Source organism: Anticarsia gemmatalis, chromosome 10 (genome assembly GCF_050436995.1).
Source record: "Anticarsia gemmatalis isolate Benzon Research Colony breed Stoneville strain chromosome 10, ilAntGemm2 primary, whole genome shotgun sequence".
In the NCBI taxonomy this organism is placed as follows: Eukaryota; Metazoa; Arthropoda; class Insecta; order Lepidoptera; family Erebidae; genus Anticarsia; species Anticarsia gemmatalis.
This window is the reverse complement of record NC_134754.1, coordinates 6,782,743-6,808,363: the sequence shown is the minus strand read 5'-3', so window position 1 is coordinate 6,808,363 and position 25,621 is coordinate 6,782,743. Positions and strand designations below refer to the sequence as shown.

The 25,621-nt window shown below is 35.8% G+C and overlaps 3 protein-coding genes across 3 annotated transcripts; 1 reads left to right on the top strand and 2 right to left on the bottom strand.

Moving 5' to 3' along the window:
- Positions 1–177: 177 nt before the first annotated feature.
- Positions 178–4,639, bottom strand: LOC142976115 (uncharacterized). Its single transcript, XM_076119350.1, has 7 exons — positions 4,489–4,639; positions 4,115–4,194; positions 3,136–3,293; positions 2,598–2,669; positions 1,548–1,686; positions 1,227–1,345; positions 178–1,144 (listed from the first exon to the last, which is right to left on the bottom strand). The coding sequence occupies exons 1-7, from the start codon at positions 4,539–4,541 to the stop codon at positions 998–1,000; spliced, it is 768 nt and encodes a 255-aa protein (XP_075975465.1). The 5' UTR covers positions 4,542–4,639; the 3' UTR covers positions 178–997.
- Positions 4,640–5,002: 363 nt separating this feature from the next.
- spel1 (DNA mismatch repair protein spel1) lies at positions 5,003–25,460 on the top strand. Its single transcript, XM_076119199.1, has 16 exons — positions 5,003–5,150; positions 5,893–5,942; positions 15,465–15,659; positions 18,069–18,260; positions 18,744–18,896; positions 19,254–19,489; positions 20,306–20,464; positions 20,783–20,990; positions 21,691–21,850; positions 22,229–22,403; positions 22,756–22,940; positions 23,299–23,517; positions 23,812–24,044; positions 24,334–24,425; positions 24,585–24,810; positions 25,185–25,460. The coding sequence occupies exons 1-16, from the start codon at positions 5,114–5,116 to the stop codon at positions 25,413–25,415; spliced, it is 2,751 nt and encodes a 916-aa protein (XP_075975314.1). The 5' UTR covers positions 5,003–5,113; the 3' UTR covers positions 25,416–25,460.
- Positions 5,846–12,492, bottom strand: LOC142976013 (uncharacterized). The gene is made up of 3 exons (XM_076119198.1): positions 12,365–12,492; positions 9,402–11,920; positions 5,846–8,972 (listed from the first exon to the last, which is right to left on the bottom strand). The coding sequence occupies exons 2-3, from the start codon at positions 11,899–11,901 to the stop codon at positions 6,226–6,228; spliced, it is 5,247 nt and encodes a 1,748-aa protein (XP_075975313.1). The 5' UTR covers positions 11,902–11,920; positions 12,365–12,492; the 3' UTR covers positions 5,846–6,225.
- Positions 25,461–25,621: the final 161 nt, after the last annotated feature.

Sequence of the window (25,621 nt, the reverse complement as noted above, 5' to 3'; positions counted from 1 at the left end):
TGGTTAACTTGAGCAATATTATGTAACTTTCAATCAGTATTGTGTAGGTTTTATTGGCATTCTTGGACCCCTTGTAGATAATCACCAGACAGATTAGGACTACAACGGGAAAATCACTAGCGGTTAAAGTTATATGAGATTTGCAAATACAAGGGGAGAAATAAAACTAGTGGTAAGTACAATGTAATTAAATATAATATCATTGACATTTTGTAATATAATAAGTGAATACTGCACCAAAAATACAAAGGAACACAATAATTATTTATTACCGTTGTGGAACCACAATATCTTCTAAGAACTGGGCGAAACAGCGCATCGCTTGCAGCAGCGCAGCGAGAAGTATCGATAAAGATAAGCTGAGCAACTTTTGATTCTCGGTGTTAGCAATTTCGTTGTTCGCAACAGGAACTAAACTTTGGCTGGATTCTACACTAGGTATACTTGAATAATCACAATCAATGTTACAATCATTTGTACCGACAACCTTCCTGTCGCCTTTAGACAATGTGCACACATTATCGACATCACATGTCAGATCTATCACAATAAAATCGGAAACTTTTTTATCAATAATCAGATCATCGGAAGCTGTCAGGTGAGACCTGTTATTATCTTTATCAATAAAAACACTTACATGATTAACAGCTTTAGAACAACTTGGAATCTCATTCCTGTGCTCAGCACAATGAGGTTCAATAGTTAGGCACTTTGTTATTACTTCTTGTTTATCGTCTACAATTGAACTTAAATGTTTACTTACATTATTGTTAATGATAGGGCTTAGATTAAGTTTCAAGGAATCGTCCGTTTCTTCAGAAGACATACCACTGTCGTTATCTTCGATGGTGTCTAACTCATCTTTATCCTCGTTATTACTAATTTCTTTAATAGACACGACTTTTATTTTCGTGTTGCCGAAGCTTCCATAAGAAGGCGAGTTAGGAGCTCCGGCTATCGTTTGAGGTACCGTGCCCGGGTCGGGCACGGCCTCGGGTCAGGAGATCTTAGCGCAACTAATGCTACCCTTTATGACGATTGTACTAGAGGTTGATTCTTGGGCCCCAAATATACTATCCACGTCCGACAAAGTTTCATTGTTCAAAGAACAGCCATCGTCAAGCAGTAATTCCGAACGTAAACCCTGTAAAAATAAAATGTGTTAATAATTATACTGCGAGTGAGTTAGACTTAATTAAACAAATAAGTAAGTATGTTTTAATTACCTCGGAAAAATATTCGTACTCCTTTTCAAAAGTCAATATAAACACACAAAATATTGCGGCTAATATGTTGCTACAAAGGGATGTTACGACAAAACAGAAGTAGATCCCACTGGAACCACCTGCAATAAAATAATAATATTACATTACATTTATGCTTTATTTTTTACCTTCATAAGGTCAGCGTTATTGTGGCGTTAAGACTGTATTTTCGTACTAGTCTAAACCTCAATAGCATCATAATTTAACCCTGAACTGAATTCTTGATTTAAGTATTTAATATAGAGGCAATAAGTATTGATACATTTGATACAAAATACTTACTTATGGGCAAGAACGACGTAACCGTCCCAAATATTGCCATTACAACCAAAATAAGGAAGCTCACGTTGGCAAGACATTGCCGAAGCACTGTTAGATTTTTGTCATAATATAAAGTAGAAATATATGTTGTTATGATGCACTGAAACACACAAATATGAAATAACGCATAATATAAAAGTAGAAAGACAGTGAACATTAGAGAAAGTTACTACGTAAAATTAAGGTTAGCATCGGCTTAGGACATTAAACCGCGCGGCTTGCGGTCACGTGGACATTCATTTCCACGTTGATCTAAGATACAATCTCAAAATTCAAGTTCATAAGTCGACGACTTATGTGTAGACTTGCATAATAACTTCATAAAAACTGAATAGTAATAGTTAAGTTACTTAGAAACCGAATAAATTTATTCAGCAGGAAAATTCAAAACTCAGTTAACAGTGAACTTTTTTCAACGTATCACGCGATCGAAATTGCGCTTTTGAGGTTTCAATGGGCCAAACATCGGTAGTCAGGTGTTACATAATTTTAAATAGGGATTCCCTTCCTGACCTCTCCACCCTTCCACGGGATTGAGAGAGAGGAAGCGTTCAATTGAAATTTGTATGAATGTTAGTGGAATGTGAATGGAGAATGCGTCACATCACGCCATTTACGTCACCATAGGAAATGAAGCAATTCTGCTACTTAGCGCGTAATGCATACTCTCTCCGCAGACCGAGTGTCATTAACAAAGATCGTGAACAGTAGCCACGATTATTATGCAAGCTAGCTAGTCTTTTTTCTATACTGAGTTGCCCTACGTAAGTTAAAAGTTTCGAAAAGAGGCCTAAAACCTAATAACGAAATTGATGTTCTGAAGTTTGTGCAATCCCGCAACTAAACTAAAAAAATTGCAAGTAAGTAAATACTCCTAAGTATAAAAATACTAGATTGCAATTGTTGGTATTTTTTATTGATGGCTTAAAGGGGTAACGTTTCACATCTATTGGCACTTTCTCTGACGAAATAACAACTCACTAAATACATAAAACAAAACAAATAACATACCTGCATCCATATGTATAAAGTGCCAAATCCACATATAAAAATATTCAATGCCGTGAGGCAATGATTATCAACCTGCAAACAATTACATAAGTTGTGTGTAACTGCTAATGAGATTCTTTAAACCTATGCAATAACACAGTAACTGCTGTGAAACCCTCCATATTATGATATATGAATACATTTACATTACAAAGAGATGGTTAAGTATGTTTCCCTTGTTAAAAATCGTAATTATAATATTTTGTTAGTTATGTTAGACAGATGATACACATCACTTTGAAAATAATTCAATTCATGTATTCAACATACCTTTTAAAACAGTGATTGATGACTTACTAAACTCTTCCCTGTGTTTGTTATGGGAGTTTATCTATTTGATAATAAATGCTGTTCTGATGCCCAGTTTCTGAGGTACATTTAGCGGTAGTTTATCTATTCAATAGAATTTAACCTAATATAACAATGACAGTTTGAATAGATAAACTGCTGCTAAATGTGCTTCAGTAACCGGGCATAAGGCAATCATGAATGATCTTACCTTTAACAGGAAAAGAAGGAAGTATACCAGGAAGCCCAGAGAGAAAAATGAGGCTGAAAAAGAAGCTATCCTATTTGCAAAGGAGGTTACATTTGGATTTGTTGTTAATGAACCGAGTATATGTATTTGCTGGTATCTGTCATATATAATTTTGCCAGCTGCAAAAAGACACAATGTTAGCACACATATATTAGTTACATTAAACATTGGATCATATTTTTTTTTTCAACTACTATGTTTTTTTTAAATCATGATTTTATTTTTTATACAGCCTTTGTTTGTTATACAGTTACATGTTTATGTTATAATCCAATGTTCAATAGCAAAAAATAATGAATAAATATTGTTACTCTTCAGAACTTAATAATATGACATGATGAGGTTATTCCAGATTAATTGTTTTATGATATGTTTATGGTAATGAAACAATTAACTCATTTTGTTCAATGGCACTCTAGAGAAGCATTCAAACACTTTATACAAATAAAAATAATAATATGACATATACAAAACACTTTTGTTTTGGATATCCCCATGCTTTTTTTTTCAATTAGTTTATATGATTCAATGAAACAACCCTTGATTACCAGACATTATACTAAGATATTACTCTATACTTTACAATTTTAGAATTAACTTTTTAAATTAAAAAATAAATAAAAAAGTCAAGCTTTAAAAAATATATTATTGTTGTCATTAGATTGAAATTCCTAGTTTAATATCCAGTAATCTTATCTACCCATATGTTATTTATCATCGTAAATACTGTTAAAAGTTGAAAACATGTTTTTATAAATATTCATCATGAACTTCACAGTTCAGCAAACAGAAAAAAGTTAAGTGAAGTATTACTTCACAGTGTACTTAAGTGTAGCAACTTCTAAAAATTACTGTTACTATACATTTATATCATTACACTATTACACTTAGAGCATAGAGTTTCAACACAGTTTATATAATAGACATAAATCCCTCTCACCTATTGCTCCGCTGGCTATGTACAAAAAAGCAAGGCCAGTATCCAAAGAATTTGTCTCTTGCAAAACTTGGAAACAAAGACTGGAAAGTAAAGAAAACAAATGAGTTCCTAACAAAAAATAAATAACTTACACATTCCAAATAGAAGTGAAAGTAGTAAAAAAATGCATTGTTAGAATAATACTCAAATAACGAATTATAAACGATGTTGTGTAATTCGATTTTTTAACACTATTTCGACATCAATATTGGCAGAATCGCAGAATTTAAACTTTAATTGCTATTATGTTTACGAATATTTCAACCACACAAAACAAAAAAAAAATATTTAGAGTAAATCGTCACAAATTAGTATAATAAAGCTATGATACTTACGATACAATATATGTAGATGTTAAAATGATTAGCCCGCACTTAAATATCAACATATTACGCTAAAAAAATAATTTTTAACGAAGACAATAGTATCTACAGCGTATCGTTTATTATATGACAACCTGACCTGACATTTCAAATTTGACGTTGGTGGCCGATTGACAACAAAACGTTGCGGCGACTTTAGTTTTAAATAGTAGTTTTAATCTGAAACCTGGTCTTTTTGGTTTGTGAAACCAAATTAGGCCCGAGACTCGTGCTTCTTGTTAAAGGCAGTTTGATGCTTGAATTTAACATGTATCTGTTATAAAAAAGATACGCTGTTCCTACTCAACTACTTATTTAAAGTGATACAGTAATCCTGTGACTTCTTTCTATCAGCTTCGGTAATGAACTTTGTTCTTTCCTATTTTAAAAAGTGTTAAATTGTGGTTCCCAGCGGATCCCTGGCGTGAAAAAAAACATTGATCAATTTATAACTGACAACTCTGAATTAAAGGAACGTCATGAACGTCACAAAACCGCGGGATAAAAACAATTTTCTGTCAAATCAAATTTGCGGAGCCTGTTCATGAATACTTTATAACTTTGTTGAATTATTAATTATAAATAAAGATACCTAGTAATGTCTTCGTTACAGCCGATACACGCTTTAAGTTTAGGTAAGCCTAATATACGTATAATGATGGTGAACGCACGACCATTATCGTAGATTGCCATGTTACTTTTACAACAACCAGTTTCTAACTTATTGTTTTGAATGAACGTATTATATAAATACAGCTTTTGCTATTTATTTCCACTTATCTCCCCGGGGATATAATAAGCATATTGCTTTACCTTGTAAACATGTATCTTTTTTGAGAGCTAAGTAACTATTTATGAATAGCATTCCACTATTTACCTTGTCTTTGAGAACATAAGTAAGTACCTACTTAGTTTTACGATGAAAGTACTTGGTCAGAATAGTTAAAATAAATAAATAAATGCTTGTCTGTCATACTTACACCAGACTATAACGTATAACAATTGCTGCAGAAGAAATTATGTAGGTATCTAATAATTAAAGCAACTCTTCTCGAAATTAATTATTATTATCTTAATAATTGAACACTATTCCATTGTTTTTGAGGCAGTAATTGAATATATTTGATATTCTTAGAAACTTTTAAGTGTTGTATGAATCAATTTATTTAATTATGAAATTAGAATAGTTAGATAAATAAAAAAAATATATATAATTAATTTCTAGACTATGTCTTAACAACCTCTTGTACCCTATAAATTTATTTTCACAGCTTTTATTATCATCATGATCATCACTAAAAGCTGGATTGGGGTAAAAAGAAATACAAGATACTTAATTATAATATAATTTATTATCATTCTTAATTTTAATTACAGATTCAGTGCAACAGCAAGCTTTTGTTAAATATTTCAACTCATTACCAGAGGTAAGTTCTTATTTTTAATTCATAAACATAATGTTACACAAAAACATAACAGTTTATTTAATACTACTTACTTAATTATTCTACAAATCTATAGCACATTTGGTGTCTTCTCCCATTCTATTCAATAATACAATGAGTTGTTGTTTACCACAACTGACTAAATACTTTCAATGCTGCATATCTCTTCACTATGACAATCAAAATTACTTCACCTAGCAAAAACACAGAAGTTACGTTTTTATTTTTATGACTAGTTAATTGAATTGTTTTTTACTTCCTTTACCTAATTACCAAACCATGAAGCAACTTTCTTTTTTGCACTAGACAATTTGTTACCAATGCTCTTCCAAAAACCAGGCTTTTCTGTAACGGGCTCATGTTTTTTAGTAACCGCTGTAGATGTCTGTGTATTATTCTGTTGATTTTGTGTTTGAGTAGATCCATCAATGTTTTCTGAACGTGGATGTGGTTGCATATATGATGCACCCGCTTCCCTCGCTTGCTGTAAGTTTTCTTTTTGTGATCTAAAACCAAAGTCCTGAGAGTTCCTTTGCTCTAATTGTTCATTTGGTATTCTGAAATCTGGTACATATTCATGTTCAGATGAAATTACTCTTTGAATTTTAACTTGTTCATTATATTGACCAAAGTCTGGTGCATTTATCTGATCAAAACTTTGTACATTCTGTTGATCTAGATTTGCATTTGGCTGTCCAAAAAACTGTGTATTTTCATCCCAAACTATGTCCTGATTAGAAACATCTATTTTTTGGTTTTGTAAATTCCGTTGAGTCTGACTGTCATTGTTCTTTGAATTAGGTAAGCTGGAAGATTGGAAACTGTTTTGCGTTTTGTTTTGACTTTCCTGTGCGTTTTGTTGATTATGACTTTTATTTTGCTCTGCAAAGTTTTGTAAACTGTGTTGGTTAAAATTTTCACTTTGCTGTCCAAAATCCTGGAAATTCTGTTGAACAAAGTCTTGTAAACTTTGTTGGTTTAAATTTTCGCTTTGTTGTCCAAACTCTTGTAAACTCTGTTGGTTTAGATTTTCATTTTGTTGACCAAAATCTTGTAAACTTTGTTGGTTTAAATTTTCACTTTGTTGTCCAAAGTCTTGTAAGCTCTGTTGATTCTGATTTACACTTTGCTGTCCAAACTCTTGTAAGGTCTGTTGGTACAGTTTATCATTTTGTTGGCTGAAGTCTTGTAAATTCTGTTGGTTTAAATTTTCATTATGTTGTCCAAAATCTTGTATATTTTGTTGATTTAGATTTTCATTTTGCTGACCAAAGTCTTGTAAGCTCTGTTGATTTCGTTTTTCATTTTGCTGTCCAAAGTCTTGTAAATTCTGTTGATTTAAATTCTCATTTTGCTGTCCAAAATCTTGTAAATTTTGTTGATTTAGATTTTCATTTTGCTGACCAAAGTCTTGTAAGCTCTGTTGATTTCGTTTTTCATTTTGCTGTCCAAAGTCTTGTAAATTCTGTTGATTTAAATTCTCATTTTGCTGTCCAAAATCTTGTAAATTTTGTTGGTTGTCATTCTGTTGGCCAAAGTCTTGCAAACTTTGTTGGTTCTCGTTTTGCTGTTCAAAATCATGTGAAACCTGTTGATTTATATTTTTATTTACCTGTCCAATTTCATGTTCCTTTTGATTAGTATTTGCTGGCCGAAAATATTCTCTGCTATGATTTTGTTCATTTACTAAGAAGACATTGTGTTGATCATGAATAGTTGTTTTATTTTGATTCGAATTATGAGAGTAATCAATCATTAATTTTTTATCTTTCTGTGTTGTAGACTTATGGGCGTTATTTTGTTCGCTAACATTAAGATATGTTGTCTTTTGTATATTTTGCTGATCTAGACTCAAAACACTCAAGTCATTTTCAGGTTCCTCCACTTCCACAGGCATGTGATTTTGACCAGTCTCTCGCACTGGTTTTCTGGGCTTGTTAGGTGGTTCAATATCACTGGACAGATCCTCGGATCCAATATCTCCTCGACCTTGATCTTGAGGCCTTTCTAGCCCCTCAATCTCTGAGGGGAGTTCGTATGCAGGGACACCAGTATTATTAACCATTTCTCTATAATATGGGAATGATGTATGTGTTTGGTTTGCAGAATTAGTATTAGTTCTCTTGTCATTTGAGATGGTTGTATTACTCTCGATTTTTTTGTGAACCTGTGATTGCAACTGCTGCTCAAACTCATTTTGAGTGGAACCATGCAAAGTTGATTCATTTTTATTTTGGTGTGTATGTTCTCCCACAGGATACTGTGAACCTGTGTACACGTCTGAAACGTTACGTGTTCCATTCGTAGATAAACCCGATACCTTTTCGATTTTCGAAAGCTGATTCCAGAAACCTGATAAAGGACTCTGCACATTACTCTGAAAGTGATTTACCTGTGAGAAACTGTCAGCATTTGTATCATGTTCCTGCCAATTAACTTGCGACTGACTATTCGTATGTACGTGGGTCTGCCAACTTTGGGTTAGTTCTTGAGTTTCACTTCGCTTATCAAAAACAGATGGGTTAACAAATCCGTCACTATAACTGAAGTGTAAATTTGGATAAGTAGAAGAAACGTTTTTGTTGTTATAAAAACGAATATTATCACGAATTCTATCTCTAAATTGTTGCCAATAAGGTTTAGAATCAGAATAAACATACTGGTCAAATGGTTGTTGTTGTTCTTGGTATGGAATTCTTTCTGTAATTACGTTACTAATACGTTGATCCATCCCTCCATTGGCAGGTAACTGATGCCAGTAAAAATCATAACTCTCGGTCTTAGAATCTTTTTCTTTAGGTGGTTTCACCGTCTTCATGTGATATTTATTTGCATCAACAATGTCAAATTTATCCCATGGATTTTCGATGTTGGAAGAGATTGTCGCGTCAATTACTGGTTCCGAATTTTTGTCTTCGTGATCTTCTTTTATTTTATGTTCCGTTTGTTGTTCATTATGTTGATTCGAAGTTATTTGGTGATGGATTTCTTGTATATGTTGTTGCAGAACATCTAAATTAACAAGTATTCATTATTTTTATTTATTCCATTAAGATTGAATGTTGTTGAAGGTCGTTGTTAGTAGACAGATTCTGAAGTTTAATATTAAGTACGATTTGTTAATCAATAGTTTGGTTTAGTTTTCACATAGATATGTATGTTATTACACTACTCCACACCATCACCACACTGTTAGGATTGACAAAGTCTACGACAAATAATAACTAATTGTAGTATATATGATTTATGTGTTAGTTTACATTTATTAGGACAATAGTACCAAAAACGTGACACATATGGATGGTTACAGACTTGTAGATCAGCATATCTTGCAGTTGTTAAATTGTAAGTAGTCCAAACTCCTTGTTAGTTACATAAAATTATATGTTGCAATGTGCAGTAACGTCCAATTATTGTTATAGAGTTATTGTTTTCACTTACTTTGAGCTTGTTCCCTTTGTCCAAACAAATCGTCTAACTTCTGCCAATGCTTCTGAGATTGTTGTCCAACATTTTGCTGGTCCCAGGTTGTTTGTGATTGCTGACCGTAGTCGCCAATATTCTGAGATTGCTGATCAAAGTCTTTTACATCTTGAGATTGTTGATCCAAGTCTGCTGTAGTTTGAGACTGCTGTCCTAAGTCTTCTAACTTTTGAGATTCTGTTCCGAAGTGTTGAGCCCAATTAATTTGTGATTGCTGACTTAAGTCTCCGGTGTTTTGAGACTGCTGACTGAAATCTTCTAGCCTTTGAGGTTGTTGACCGAAATCCTCAACTTTTTGTGAATGTTGACCAAAATCGTCTAAATTTTGAGATTGTTGACCAACATCCTCTAATTGTTGCGTTTGTTGCGTCTGCTGTCCGAAATCTGCTAAATTTTGCTGACCGAAGTCCTCTAATTTCTGTGATTGTTGTCCTTCATTGTTTTGGTACCAATTTTGTTGTGTTTGCTGACCAAAGTCTCCGGTGTGTTGAGTTTGCTGCCCAAAATCCTCTAGGTTTTGAGATTGCTGTCCGAAATCATGTAGATTTTGACTCTGCTGCCCAAAATCCTCCAGGTTTTGAGATTCCTGTCCGAAATCATGCAGGGTTTGACTTTGCTGCCCAAAATCCTCTGGATTTTGACTTTCCTGACCAAAATCGTGTAAGGTTTGACTTTGCTGACCGAAATCTTGTAGATTTTGACTCTGCTGACTGAAATCTTGTAGATTTTGACTCTGCTGACCGAAATCTTCTAGGTTTTGGGAATGGTCATCGTTATCTTTTTGTTCGTTGTAAGAACGTGCTACACGAATGTGACCGTTCTCATCACAATCCGCTTGATTCTGGTGATAATGGGACCCTGATTGGTAGGCTGCATAACCCTGGTTCTTAGTTGCGGAAGTTAGTCTCTGAGACGATTGGCCGTCGTAATATACGGTAGTCGCTGGTTTAATTACGTATGGATCACCCTGGCGCTCCCATGACTTATGATAAGAGTAAGAAGATTGATAACTTTTCGGTCTCGTATTTAAATTTTCAACCTGACTATTTAAATCTGATTGAGAGCCAGTATACCCTGACTGGGTATAGGCATTAGAGTTAGAATCCGATGATGAACTTCCGTGATATCTAGTGCCAGCATTGTATTGAGACTGTGTATACGCATTTAACGAGTCGGATGAGACACCACGATTGTAGCTGTCAACTGATACGGGGTAGGTTTGAGTATATAAGTTTGAATTGGAATTTACCGCAGTTCCACGTTGTTGTGTATTATATGCAGTCTGATATCTTGATTGACTTGATCCAGAATTAACAGTACTATATCTTCCAGTAGCACTACCCGAATGTGTGCTTTGAGCGTCGACTCCTCTTACACCGTACTGGCTACCGGATGTCTTGGTTTGCCTGTCATCATACAATTCACTGTTCTTAGGAATGGAAGCTTCGGTAATAGTTTCATCAGTTATAGTTGTGGGAATAGTGTCGTGCTTTTCCCATTTTTTATGGTAACTATAGGATGACTGATATGTCTTTGCGTTACTAGGTCTGTAAACGATGCCATGGGCATTGTCTCCTACCACCTCAGTTTCAGTGTTAATCGCATTTCTATCTATGACAGATGCACCATGTGTGGCGTCATAAGTCTGCGCAGCTACAGGTATTGCTACTCTTCCACCAGGCGTTAGGATAACTTTCACAGGCGTAGTAGTTATCAATCTAGTACGAACATTCGACCCATAGCCTAACGAGTCTTGTGAGTTTGTGTTACTCTGACCGTACTCGCTTTGCTGCAATCCGGATTGTGATTGATATCCTGAGTTGTAACCAGTTTGTCTTCCGTAATCGTAGCTGCTGGCTTGTGAGTTGTCTAATGACTGCAGATTATCGGCCTGAGTCTGAGCAGTCGTTGATGCCCTATATCCGCCGTATCGATAACCACTGTTCGTCTGAGACTGGGTATTGGTTGCTGCACCTTGATACCCTTGGTATCTTTGATCACCGTAACTTTGAGAGTGGACTTTGGTGAAGCCGGCGGTGTTATGCGCTGACGACTGTTGCGAAAGTGATGATAGGCGCGATTGTGAATTACCCGAATAGCTGGTACCTTCTTGAAAGTTGCGTCCAGCCAGATTACTGAGATCAAAATGTCCTGATCCGAATGTTCCTCTAGAATTAGCAGCACTATAAACGCTTCCTGTTCTCGTGTTTGCTCCATCGCCAAGCTCTCCCTCGACTTGTTTAACTAAACCACTCATTTGATTTTGAGCTAGTGAATCCATGTTATGTGCACGTTCATAATTTCCACCCATATTGCCCCTCTGAGCCCCGTAGAATCCTGATCTTGTGCCATCGTCAGAAGAACTTCTTGAATATTGGAAGTCCTCTTGTTCTTTATAGAGCTCGGGTTTAGCCACGGCTAAAGCCGAGACCGCGGCTAAGATGAAAAGGCGTTTCATATTGTCGTTATCGTCCACTCTGAAATAAACGAATTAGTTCTAGTTAGTTATCGATAATGATAACAATAATTATTAAATGTAGAAATATATATGAAAGCTCTCATACTTTTTCAGTTTTCAATTAAATATGAATCGGTTTTTTATCAAGACTTTATTTCGGGTTTATTTCACTGAAACAAAAGTGTGTTTGCGAATCTGGTAACCGAATTGTCTCATGCTACGTATTTTGTTTAAAAAACAGTCTTTTCATAAATGAAAATCGGTTTTATATTCATAAAGAATGGTTTTAATGCTATTTATTTAAAATGTACCAAATACGTTTAAAAATCAAAAATGTTACTAAATTGCGATTTACGTTTCTAGGACGGCTTTTAAAAAAACAAAACCCTCGAAGCTTCTAATAAAGAAAAGAAAATGCGATTTCATTCTTAAGTTTAAACACATCAAAGAAACAAAAGCTTACCTAATTCGTAAATAAGGGCACTTATTAACCAAATGTATTTAACTTCACTTCACGACTCGCGCGTAGCGCACACTGACATTGGGTGATCAGGGCGCGCCAATTTATTGAGCTTTAATTTTCTATCTGCCGAGAGATAACCTCATGACCGGCTATGAATGATATTTTATTCTCAGAACTCGGGCGTGCAAAATATTATACTTAGAAAACTGAACATCGAAAACCTTGAGTTACCAAATGATCGCATATTTATTTATATTGGTGATTGTCAAGTTGCAAGTTTGTGTGTTTATTTAGAATGATTCAGTACCTGTGATTTCATTCATATTATTGCGTACTTACTATGCGGTGTTTAGACGTGTTGCGGGTGTCATAATACTATTGTATTGACTAGGCAGGTGTATTTCTGAAAATACATTCATTATTATAAAACAATAGCTTAAAAGCCGAACGTGACAAAAGTATCGCATTTATCGACATCTCGTGTGAATTGCACTATTCTAGGATTTATAAATCTTTATCTATGTGGATGTACGACACTTGATAGTTATTAGAATCAGTATGTTATCAATAGTAAATAATTGCGTACAGTGTAGGCATGCAAACGTGTTGTCTCCGATTACTGAGATGACCTCTTGCATATTCGTTATCTTTGCACTACCGAATATGCTCTTACGCTGTTAAAAATGTAATTGTTGACAAGTAGAGAACTATTTCGAATTCTACTCTATGTGGGTACGCGTTTGAATAGATTGAAACGGGTCATGTCTATGTTAAATCGTTGGTACGTCGATTTGACCTAGACATGACCCTTTAATTACAAAACTTCAAACAAAACCTTTGCCTAGACTTAACAATTCAATCACTAAAATAGTAAATTGTCTTAATTTTATAAAAAAAAATTTAAGTAAGTACTTAATCTATAAATTTTACAGTAACTTCACTCAACAATCTTAAGTTGCCTCCCCAAAAAGTCTAACATTTTCGTAGTGGTACATTTAGGACTAGATTTTTACAAAAAAATGTTTCGCGAGAAACTCGAAAGCTACTAAACGGCTATTCACTATTAATCAGAGTAAGGCATAACCACGCACCTCCACGGTGAGATAAAAGTACCATTAATTAAAATGAATACGATAATGTTTCTTGAAGATTAAAACTATGATAGCGTTATGAATAGTATACGAATTCGGGAAGTAAGAAGTACGCATGATCAGCTCGTTCAAGAACTGCAATGACCGAGTTCCAGTTACTGCTACAAATCCCCATTATGAAATTCAACTAACAATCTAAATTTAAGGCTTTAATTGCTATATTTAAATTCACTGCTACTCTGTATGACTAGTTAAAGAATAAACATGTATGAAACACCGCACGCAAAGTAGTTCGGAATAAATTTAGGGCCTACAGGATCAAAGAAGAGGACCTAGCTTAATGGATAACATAATATAACGGTACTTACATGCTATGCACAGTTTCTATCCTTATTTTTCAAGTAACAACTCACAAAAAATAAAATATTATGACAAGCACTCGTACGCGTACCACTTTGTGTAGTCTTGCTTCAATTGATGATGCTGTGTTTGTATTTGGGAGAAGACGTAAGGTATAGGCTGACGTAATTCCTTTATCATTGCATAATGCAATTGAATTTCAGGTTTATCCATTATTTTATTCACCTATGCGTTAGGACCGTGTCATCTGGGACAGGCTACTCGAACTATAATGTCATTTATTACAGCCCACCTTTAGCAAGACATTCAACCAATATGTTGTTTGGTAATACGTACGCATGCATACATACATGACTAGTTGGTTACCTTTGATCACCATAGGAAGTCATAAATAAACAAATCCAAGCAGAATCTATAACAGTTGTTTTATTACAATAGTTCTACCTATACTTGGTTACGTCATGTCACAAAAGCTTATAAACGTATATGTTCTGTTTTATTATTTTTTAACGTTAACAATTAATATAGGTGTGACAAACGATGACAAAATCTTCCGGTCGATGAATAATATTGAGTCATTTTTTGCATAGGTACAGAGACAGTCAAAGTTCACGTTCACATTATACCTAGAAACAACTACTTTACTGTTGTGCTACATTATATTTTGCCTAGTTGGTAGAAACCAGTTGCGCTTACCGGACCGGACGCTAAACGATATGTCGGCTAAGCTATGAGAGCGGTATTTGAAATGAGCATCTTCCTGCTTTGGATGGCACGTAAAAAGTCGGTGCCGATTAAGATGACAGTCGTTAAACCATGTCAAAGGGCCTTCAGGCCGGCTTGAACAACTTTGACTCTATGTTGTCCACTAACCATACATTTAATGAAAGAAACCTAAAATAATAAGTAATTGTCTTGGACATTTTACAAAGTTTTTATCTGTCTAACAGCAAAAGAGATTTATTTCGGAAACTATAATGATTTGATTGCGACATAACTGCATATACTTGATTTACTATGCGGAAAAGTTTGATTCAATACAGAGATCTGCAAATAAATGGTACGATAAAATAATAAATAATATTATCTTAATGTATGACATTGCCCTTATTAAATATAGGACAGCAGAGGAAAAAGTATCGACACACATAAGTCAATCTTCACAATATTTTATTCACACATCATTAACTTGTTTGTATTCTCTTAATTATAATTATGTTATCTTTGTTCTTATAAATTTGTAGTTTGTTGTTCGAGAGTTCTCAGGAACTAAGACTTATCGTTAGATGTTTGTGCCGTATACTAAGAAAAGATCGCTTGCGATTTTGGGTTTTGGTTGTTACTAAGAATGTTTTATCAAATCAGTGCACAGCTATTTTATTCCGCTTAGAATTAATAATAAATATCTTCTTACGGAATATATATCTTAAAATAAGTAACCGACTTTTTGGAGTGTCGGTTATCGCTCACGGAGACAGATTGTGACGTTATCTATGTATGGTAGATATTTAAGTTTGTATTCGAAGTTACAGCCTCACCAGAACTTCAAGAACTATTTAAAAACCTTATTTTGTGTACAATTGCTAAATTGTACTTAATTGCTTGGTGACTAATAGCTGATCCCTCAATGTGACTTATACGATTTTCAGAAACCTGCCACGACAGTAAGGATATTCGACCGCAATGACTACTACAGTGTCCACGGCGCTGACGCAACAACTGCAGCCAGGGAGGTGTTTTCCTCCATTTCGAATATCAAGAGGATGGGCCTTGAACCCAATAAACTTGACTACCTTGTACTGTCCAAGGGAAATTTTGAAATTCTCATCAAGAAGCTCTTACTGGTAAGTGAGTCATACAAGTTCTTTGAAGAAGCTCATAAATAAGTGTCACATATTATATCCTATTTGCAGATAAAGTGACAGCAAGTACCTACTAAAGTAACCGTCAAAATTCCACCTGATGACCTATCTTACAGTTATTCAAAAGTAGTGAAACCGAACGTTTGTGTTTTGTTTATGTAATCTTCTCAATCCTGCCTATAATAAATTATTGGTAACATTACGTTCACTACTTCAGTGTCAAATTGAGAGATAATGATTCTAAAAGAACATTGAACCGTGTGTCACGTCGATATAGAGATATAAGGTCAATGTTGTATCTATTGGCGTTCATCTACTCTGTACGAGTAAGGCTGTATTTTGGATCTGCTGAGGTGTATAACATGCAAATATTTTACTCGTAATATACAGTACCTCGATTCTCTGCCACTATCAACTAACGACAACCGGCTAGCTATCGAAATTTTGACATTTAGAATGTACTGCCAAAAAAGTTTCTACGGCGTCCGTCAGAGGCGCTGATCAGATTTTCATACAAAATCGAATGACAAACTCGATGACAAACGGTTGTCGGTAGTCGATAGCAATAAAGAAACGAGCTACAGATAGGTGTCATGTAAACAATAAAATCGAATAACAAAAGAATAATGCTTGATTCGATTCAATTATTAAGCTGATCAAGCTCCTTTGTTTTAGTTACCACGGAACTTTGGATGTAAATAAATTCTTTAGTACCTAATGTAGAAGCTTAGCCACGTATTATATGTGACCGGGTCAGTTTATGGTGGCTTATAAATGTCAGATAATCTATCCAATGGATATAGTGGTAGCAAATGTATAAAAAATCTGTGAAAATGTTCCAATTCGTGTAGCATTAATGTATTTTCATTTTATTTTTCCTTCTACCCGGGCACGTGTTATAATATAGTACCTAATCTCTACGATTGCAGTGCTCAGTGTGTAATTAGCACACAATATGTCATATCCGGATTATGACGAAGTTCTCATTCTAAGTAAGATAACTAAGATCGCTTTTAAACACGTGACCTTAAACTCTATCAATGATATCTGACAATATTGTTTATCGTTACTCGTTCTTGGTATACGTAAACATTGATATAAACAGTGCACAGGCCAAGTTCTAAAAACTATGCACATTTTATTCGCTGTGGCTATGTTCCATTCATGATTTTGTGCGTATATTGATTAGCCTATAATCTACAGAGAAATTGGCCAGCATGGTGGAGTCAAAGTCTTAATAATCATTATATACTTAACTGAGTATCGCCCGAGAATAAAAAAAGTGGTTCTTTTATTGCTGAAGCTTTTGTCCATTTAATTTCAGACGTTTGACTCAATACGTAGTTCTGAAAGTAGCTATACTCGGGCCGTCAGGCCATTTCAAATGTGCGAACGAAGTCATGTCATTTTATCGGAGTCTCTCGCTCGCACTTACACATTGTCACATTAATTTCATTCTTTTGATTATGACGTAGTTTGCACGTTTGTAACGGCCCGATTATAGTACTAATCAGTCCAATACCCATTTTAGAGAATTTGTTACTCTCATTATAATATTGACTCAATACTTATTTAGTTAATGGTTTCTTCCTACTTAGAAGGCGGTTATTTTTATCATTGTAAAGTATTGTTAGAGACATCTTAATATTTAATTGTTTCGAAGAATTGGGCAATATCTCGTAATAAAAAAAAACAATAATAAATTTATCCGTTATCTCTGCTATATGACGCTTGATTATACATAATGTTATTCTTTTCAATACATCAAACTCATAAGCAGAATTTACTTTGGTATACAATTAGCGAGGTCAAATACATACATACTTGGTATTATCATTTGACAAATTTAGACGTGCGTGCCGCAGGAACCATTTTTATTTTTACAATTTAAATATCAAACTTTTGATACTCCATAGTAATGCAACTGTTTTAAAAAAGTACATTCTAATAAAACCATTAGCTGACGCTAAAGCGCTAATAAGGATGAATGAAAACAGAAGCGTTCGTGTTTGATGCCGAATTTTTAATTATCTCCACACTTAAAATCCTGATAATATAATCTGTTCAGCAGTAAGGCCATAAAAACGTATCGAACAAACGAGATGTAACATTCTTCTTTCTTTCTTATCGTATGGTTAGTTGTCAACCTAGTGTCAAAGTTGTTCAAGCTGCCCAAAGGCCTTTGACGTGGCATAACGACTGTTGTCTTAATTGACAACAACCGGGACCGACTTTTTACGTGCCCTCCGAAGCACGGAGACGGAGAATACCACTATGCCACCCATCTATGGAATGACCGCGCCAAGGTTTGCTTAACCCACAGATCGTTTGCCGACCGGTGGGCGCAACTGGCTAAGTCACATTCTACATATTACGATTTATATTTTTCAGGTGAGACGGTATCGAGTAGAGATCTATGTCGCTGAAGGTTCAGTGAAGGGATCCGACTGGTCTCTAAAATACAAAGGTTCTCCAGGATATTTCTCGCAGTTGGAAGAAATTCTCGGCGAGGGACTGGGGGCGTCTGATGAAAATACACCTTGTTTAATTGCAGTCAACATCAAGACCGATGCAGTAACTAAAGTAAATAAGACTTTTTAATGTCGTTAAACAAAACTTATGGTTGTTTTTCGAATCTGTTGACTTTGCCCGTATGAATCAGTAGAATGACAGGTGATTTATATTGTCTGTACCTACTATTTTAAAGGAAAGGATCTTTCATAATATGATTTCGAGGAAACTTCTAGTCTGCAATTTATATCCTCAAAAAAAAAAACGACGAAGGTGACTCAATGCCTAAAAATCTTACCGTATTTTTCTCAATTTTGTCCTAAGCTCCAAGGGCTACAAAATAAGACTACAGTCAGCCAAAATAAAGTGTTGAATATTATAACGTTTAGTGACGAACATACGGCCACTGTAATTGATTGACATACTCAAAATAATTCTTTAGTGACTGGCTTTAAATCGTACCTCCATCGTCTATTTCCTTCTACTTTAATTGAGAATAGATTTTCCTTTAATATGGTTGCTGAAGTGTTACATTTTTTTTCTTCTTTATTCCAGGGTCGTCTTCTCGGTGTGGCGTGTGTGACGGCTGGTGACTACCAGTTGTCCGTCACCGAATTCACTGATGATGACTTGTTAACTGAGTTAGAAACTATCACGGTACAAATGGCACCTTCCGAATGTTTAGTACCTACGAGTGACCATGATGATGTAAGTAACATGATATTATTTTAAATGATACTTTTGGTTTTTATTTCCGAGAATATCTACTAGTATTGCGAGTGTAACGGTTTCGGTTTTGGTAGGCTTAGGTTAAACGCGTCATTCGAATAATTTAAGATCGAACAGTTGCTCTAGTTTGTTTATCTTAATTCTTTGGAAGTTGTATCTATCATTGTCACTAATTAATTGTTCCGTTTCTTAACGTATATGTTATTATAACAAAAAATATCCGTAACTTTGATCATCTCACGAACAATTTAATCACTGAAATAGATTTACATTCCAGACGTTTCTAGCAATTATGAACATATTTATTCTAAGAATCTATTTTCTTTCGCTTTTCAGTATAAAGCACTAAAAAAAGTCATGGAGCGTACAAACGTCACAGTGACAAAATTAAAAAAGAGTGAGTTTTCCACCGAAGGCTTGATACAGGATCTGAATCGTTTGTTGAAGTTCAAAGAGAATCAGCAACAGGACGCTAATGCCTTCCCCGAGACAAGGAAGGAAGTTGCTATGACGAGCTTAGCGGCGGCTATCAAATACGCTGCTTTGCTAAACGATAGCACTAATTTTGGAAGGTTTGTACAATAACAAACGTATAGTTCTTAGCATAGAATTATAACTTACTAGCTGACCCGTGCGGCTCCGCTCGCGTGAATGTTTTTTTTTTACTAATATAAAGCTTAATTATTCTTTAACAACAAAATATGCTTTTTTTCACGAAAAATATTCTCAAAATTATTTATATCTCATATAACTCGCGCTAAAGCATATCCGCCATTAAAACTGTTGCCATGACAACGGAATTTTGTTAATTCAATGTCATTATAATATTGATTATTCGCGACTTCGGTGGCGAAACCTGATTTTTTCCGGGAAATGCGTCATTTTCCCGGGGTAAAAAGTAGCCTATGTCCTTTCTCGGGTATCAAACTATCTCCATACCAAATTTCATGCAAATTGGTTCAGTAGTTTAGGCGTGATTGAGTAGCAGACAGACAGACAGACAGACAGACAGAGTTACTTTCGCATTTATAATATTAGTATGGATTAACAAACTATCACTTTTGGTAGGAAAATCTTTACACTTTGTTAAGTTGTATGTTGGTGGGTATCCATCGCCATCTATTGACATCATCGACAAATATTTTTTTACGGATTGCATTTTTGAATATCTTTAGAAAAAGTATCGAGATCCGGCCGACAAAACTATAAAAGAGAGTAAAAGATCTTTAATACCTTCAATGACTGCCGCTTGGCCTTGTCTTAGATTCGATTTCTGGGTCGGGCAAAGTGCTGTTGAACTTATTTAACGCCTAATTTTCTAAATAGTTATGGAAAACAAAATAAACGAAGGTAAGCCTAGTTCTTATATAATAATCTTATATTTCCAGGTTTCGCCTATCAACCATCCAAGCTGATTGTTTCTTACACCTAGACTCGGCAGCACTGTCAGCTCTCAACGTGTTCCCGGAGCTGGGCGACTCGTCCCACGCGCCGGGCCGCAGTTTGTACGGCTTGTTCGATAGATGTCGCACTCAACAAGGCAAGAGGTATTATTGCTTATTTATTTATTTATTGTGGTACTAGAATTTATCGTTGTTGTGTTTTAATTTACGATTATGATGTCGGTAAAGCCACAAACGCTCTATTCTGTAAGGTACCGACGGAAACTCACGCCCGACACGATTTTTTTAGCATAACTAAAATGTTTTACTGTGCCGCTAGGATTGCGTGTGACACACAATACAAAGTAATAAATGAACAATTTTAACCCATGTGTCTCTTATTATAATCAGAGAAGTGTCCACTACGGTGGCTAAATCAATGTCAAGGACAGTAAATATATTTAAATATGATTTATTTTCCAGGCTTTTAGCGCAATGGTTACGCCAGCCACTCCGCGACATAAACCTAATCAACGAACGTCTAGACGTAGTTGAGTTGTTGATGAACAACTCACAGTTGCGACTGCAGCTGCATGAGGATCATTTAAGAAGAATACCTGACCTGCAAGCCCTGGCTAGGAGACTGACCAGAAAGAAGGCTAATTTACACGATTGTTATAGAATATATCAGGTATGGACTGATTGAAATATTTATTTTTATGCTATTTCTGCTTCTATCAAGATTCCCTTTTAGGGCATTTTTTTAATTAGTCTGTTATTTGTCATTACATTACTAACTGGATGTTACCAACAGACCTTTAAGATCCAAAATTCCTCAGGAGTCTCCTTCAGTCACCTTGTCAATAATTCTAAACGGACTAGCATTCCTTACTACCAAAGGCCAAAGTAACTGTTATTCAGCTCAAAAAAAAAACAAGGAGATACCATAAAAATAGCTTTTCACTCGAGGAACTGCACATTTCACACAGTAGAATCGCTGTAGTAGCCAAGTTTCACCTTTAGAAAAAGACAACCAAACGTTAAATATAAATAAATAAATATTATTGGACAACTCGCACACGGTCATGTGATTCCAAACTAAGCAGAGCTTGTACTATGGTAACCAAATAACTGATAAACATACTTATATACTTCTAAATATATACTTATATAGATAAACTGACAACCAGGCTCAGAACAAATACTCATGCTCATCACACAAAGATTTGTCCCGGGTGGGATTCGAACCCACCACACGCGGCGCTACGGTTGTTGCGGTGGGGTGACCGCTTGAACCATTGCGCCAAACGAGCAGTTACGTTATAGTAGTATCCTTCTCTCATCATCATAATCTCTGATCCCTTACTTAACTTAGTAATAATACATTTCAGGCCATCAAGAGAATGCCATCGCTGTTACAATGCTTAGCAGAAGCAGAGAACGCAACAGTCCATTCATCATTAACGGAACCGATATCTGAATTGAACGAGGACCTTGGCAAATATCAGCAGATGATTGAAACTACCATGGATTTGGATGCCGTTGAAAGAGGTTAGTGTTGATAGAAATTTACGTGTTCACTTTATTATTATTGCCTTTTATAATGTCAAAAAAGAGACTAGAGGTGTATCTAAATTGCCTGTTTATTCTGGGATATTTTACCTCGAGGAAAGCTATCGAGTAGAAGCACTAAAATCCTGGATTTTCTTTATTAGAAAACTAATAAATAGTACGGAATTATGAAATTGGGATCTAGTGAAAATCAGCTGCTACTAATATGATTTTAAATACCTTTATTGAATAACACAGAAAATGACGTGGAACATGAATTTCACCTCAGTTTGCTTGACATTTCGGCACTGATTGCACGAGCCATGGTAAGTTCGAAAGCTGCCTAATATGGATAAATAACTTTAACATTTTTTTCAGGCGATTATCTCGTAAAACCATCGTTTGACGAGCAACTACAGAATCTAAGTGAACAGTTGGAGCAACTACAAACTTCAGCTGAGAAAGAACTTAGCAAAGCAGCTAGAGATCTCGGTTTAGATGCTGGAAAAACAGTCAAATTGGAAAATAACCCACAAAATGGATTTTATTTTAGGTAAAAGTACTGTTTTAAAGGCAATAAAGATAGTATTGATTTTATTATTCTGAGTGTATTTTTATTACACAATAACTCGTAATGGTGATTATGATAGATAAGTTTTGTATTCATGATTCAAAAAGTATTTTACGCAATAATTTTTAACAATTATTATGCACATTCTTTTGTTCCTAGTTGTGTAATGCGTACACGTGCATGTATGTATACGTACATCTAATTATATATTGTATGTGTACGCATAAACTCGTGTTCGGTTAACGATGAATCTGGTGATACGTGCAAATATTGTCGTAAATTTAGAAAGCCGTGTTAACTTAGTACTAATAAATCTTTACTTTTTCTCTTATAGAGTTACTATGAAAGAAGAACAATCACTGCGTGGCAACAAAAAGTATACCATAATCGATGCAGTGAAGGGAGGCGTTAGGTTTAAAACTAGTGCGTTAGACGATATCACTGATGAGTATACTTCAACTAAAGCTACGTACGAGAAAGAACAGGATAAAGTTGTTGCTGAGATTGTTGGAATAGCAGGTAAGGCATAAAACATCAAAAATTATGCATTAACTATGTTAATACCTACTTATATTTAGAATGTTTAAAGTTAAAAGTTTTTTTTTACTTTCGCGTTGCATGTTTATTAATAAAGAGAATACGGGAATTAACGCAATCACACCTTGGAATGCCTGACGGTTCAGCGCAGGTAATACTGACTATCTATTATCCTGCGACCACGGTATGAGACGTCAAACCTACATAACCTGAGATGAGATGTCAAAAAAATGCATGTCCGCGTTAATTCCCGTATTCTATTTTATAACGAGACTGCCATTGTATTCGAGTATGAAAATATCAAAGAAAAAAATAAGAATGTTTTATCGTTCTTTTGCAGCGGGTTACTCAGAATGTTTATTCTGTCTATCTCACATCTTGTCTCGGCTGGACGTGCTGGTGTCCTTCGCGGTGGCGGCGAGCAGCGCGCCCGCGCCCTACTGTCGTCCACATATTACCGACAGTCTCGACGAGTTCGTGCTCAAGGAGCTACGACACCCGTGCCTAGAGATACAGGAGGGTATCTCCTTCATACCTAATGACGTGGAATTTAAACGAGGTATGATTTCCGACCGTCATAATGTTATTTTATTAAGATTCGGTACGCTAAGAGCTAATTCTACGGCTCTCATTATAGGTCCGTTCCGAGACGAGAGCGTGTGCGTATTAGAGAGATAGTAAATCAATGTAAATTCGGCGTTTCATTAAATTTGACCCTATTAAACTTTACACACGTATTGAAAAATATGAGACAGGTTTACGCTCACTCGTTTCGCGTACACGCCGTAGGTCCATTATAATCTATAATACTACATTTATTGAATCGAAACATCGATAACTCACTGTTGTACAGGTTCGGGCGTGCTGCACGTGGTGACGGGCGCCAACATGGGCGGCAAGTCCACGTGGATGCGCTCGTGCGGCGCCGCCGCGCTGCTGGCGCACGCGGGCGCGCCCGTGCCCGCCGCCGCCGCCACCCTCCCCCGCCTGCGGGCCCTGGCCGCCAGGATCGGCGCCGCCGACGCCGAGGGGCAGGGCCACAGCACCTTCATGCGGGAGATGATCGACACGGCCGCCATACTCCGGGTACGCGCCGATCTACATACGTATCGATGTATCATTGTCTCGACATGTACGGATTCGGCGGCCAGAACGATCGACTAGCCGATCGTCCCGACCGAGTCACGGATAGCCAGACTACTGGTTGGCCAACCGTTAATCGGAGTATCAGAGATATAGAACCTCTGTCGGATACGGTCGCTCGTCGCTTTGAACTCGGTCGTTGTATTAACTGAAATATTGATATTCCAGTGATTTGTTCTAGTCGATTGCGAATTTAAATCACTTAAAAATATAAAATTCTGTTCATTTTCAGACTGCGACCCCTGACTCCCTCGTTCTTATCGACGAATTAGGCCGTGGCACGTCGACTTATGAAGGATGTGGAATAGCTTGGGCTATAGCAGAGTGAGTAAATAAAATATAATTGAATTACAGGTTCCAAATTCATACAAGTCATTTCACAATTTTTTAAGTCGAATACAGGAAGATCAAAGCGGTCTTGTTATTATTTAACTTGAATATTACAGTACAACAGTATTTAATAATAAACTTTCTATTTTTAAGGGAACTAGCAACGAAAAGTAAATGTTTCTGTCTGTTCGCGACTCACTATCAAGAACTTACCCGTTTGGCGAGCGTGCACCCGGGCGTGGTGGTCAATTCCCACGCAGAAGCGTCCGTAGTCAACGGACAATTGTTGTTATTGCACCGCATAGCGCCCGGACCCGCTTTACACTCGCTAGGATTGCACGTCGCTAAGTTGGCCGATCTACCTGATTCTATTATTGAGGTAAGATTTGAGCTTTACTACTAATAAAGTTACCTTATTCGCCAAAATTTACACTATCACTTTATTATGTACATACATAATATCACGCCTGTTATACTTGAAGCTGTAGGAAGAGGTGTATACAGTACACCTACGTTTCGCTATTGCCTTATACCGGGTACGTTACCAAACTCCGGGATACTATAGTATAAATTGGGGAAGACACAGTACATTGCCCGACCCGGTTATCGAACCCGAGACCGTGATCTTAATAGACTTGCCCACTATTACATTGGACTTGCGACTAACATTTTAGGTTTGTGTATTTCATAATATGTATGTTTGTATGGTATGCTATTTCGGATTTATACGAACTTTGTAATGTTATTTTGCAGTATGCAGAGGCAAAACAAGCCCAACTTGAAATAAATTTGTTCGACGTGGAAACAGCTGTGGAATCGCAAGAAACGACGGAGGGTAATAAATTAATAGTGGAGTTCTTACGTAAATGTAAACAAATACAGCAAGATAATGCATCCGACGAAGACATGATGAAGGAAATATCTAAGCTTAAACAAGACCTGTTACAATCTAACAACAAATATGTTAAAGCACTCATGGCATGAAAGTATTTTATTATTAAGTAGGTTTCTAATAAATTGTCTCTCTTATTTTGGTATTTTATTTTTCAGCAGTGAGGAATTTTTATGATACGTAACGATACCCAATAAAAGTACGTATTTTCATTGATATTACTAAACGTACTTTCCGTAAGTTTCAATATAGTGTCATTTTATATTTCGATTACGTTGATCGCCTATTACAAAATATA

Bases quoted from the DNA above. Each gene is read 5' to 3' on its own strand.
- LOC142976115 (XM_076119350.1), bottom strand. From the start codon at position 4,541: ATGTTGATATTTAAGTGCGGGCTAATCATTTTAACATCTACATATATT. The intron at 4,195-4,488 runs GTAAGTATCATA...TTTACTTTCCAG, and splicing joins ACATCTACATATATTGTATC to TCTTTGTTTCCAAGTTTTGC. The intron at 3,294-4,114 runs GTGAGAGGGATT...GTCTTTTTGCAG, and splicing joins CATAGCCAGCGGAGCAATAG to CTGGCAAAATTATATATGAC.
- spel1 (XM_076119199.1), top strand. From the start codon at position 5,114: ATGTCTTCGTTACAGCCGATACACGCTTTAAGTTTAG. The intron at 19,490-20,305 runs GTTTGTACAATA...TTATATTTCCAG, and splicing joins GATAGCACTAATTTTGGAAG to GTTTCGCCTATCAACCATCC. The intron at 21,851-22,228 runs GTTAGTGTTGAT...CATTTTTTTCAG, and splicing joins TTTGGATGCCGTTGAAAGAG to GCGATTATCTCGTAAAACCA.
- LOC142976013 (XM_076119198.1), bottom strand. From the start codon at position 11,901: ATGAAACGCCTTTTCATCTTAGCCGCGGTCTCGGCTTTAGCCGTGGCT. The intron at 8,973-9,401 runs GTAAGTGAAAAC...TTGTTAATTTAG, and splicing joins ACAAAGGGAACAAGCTCAAA to ATGTTCTGCAACAACATATA.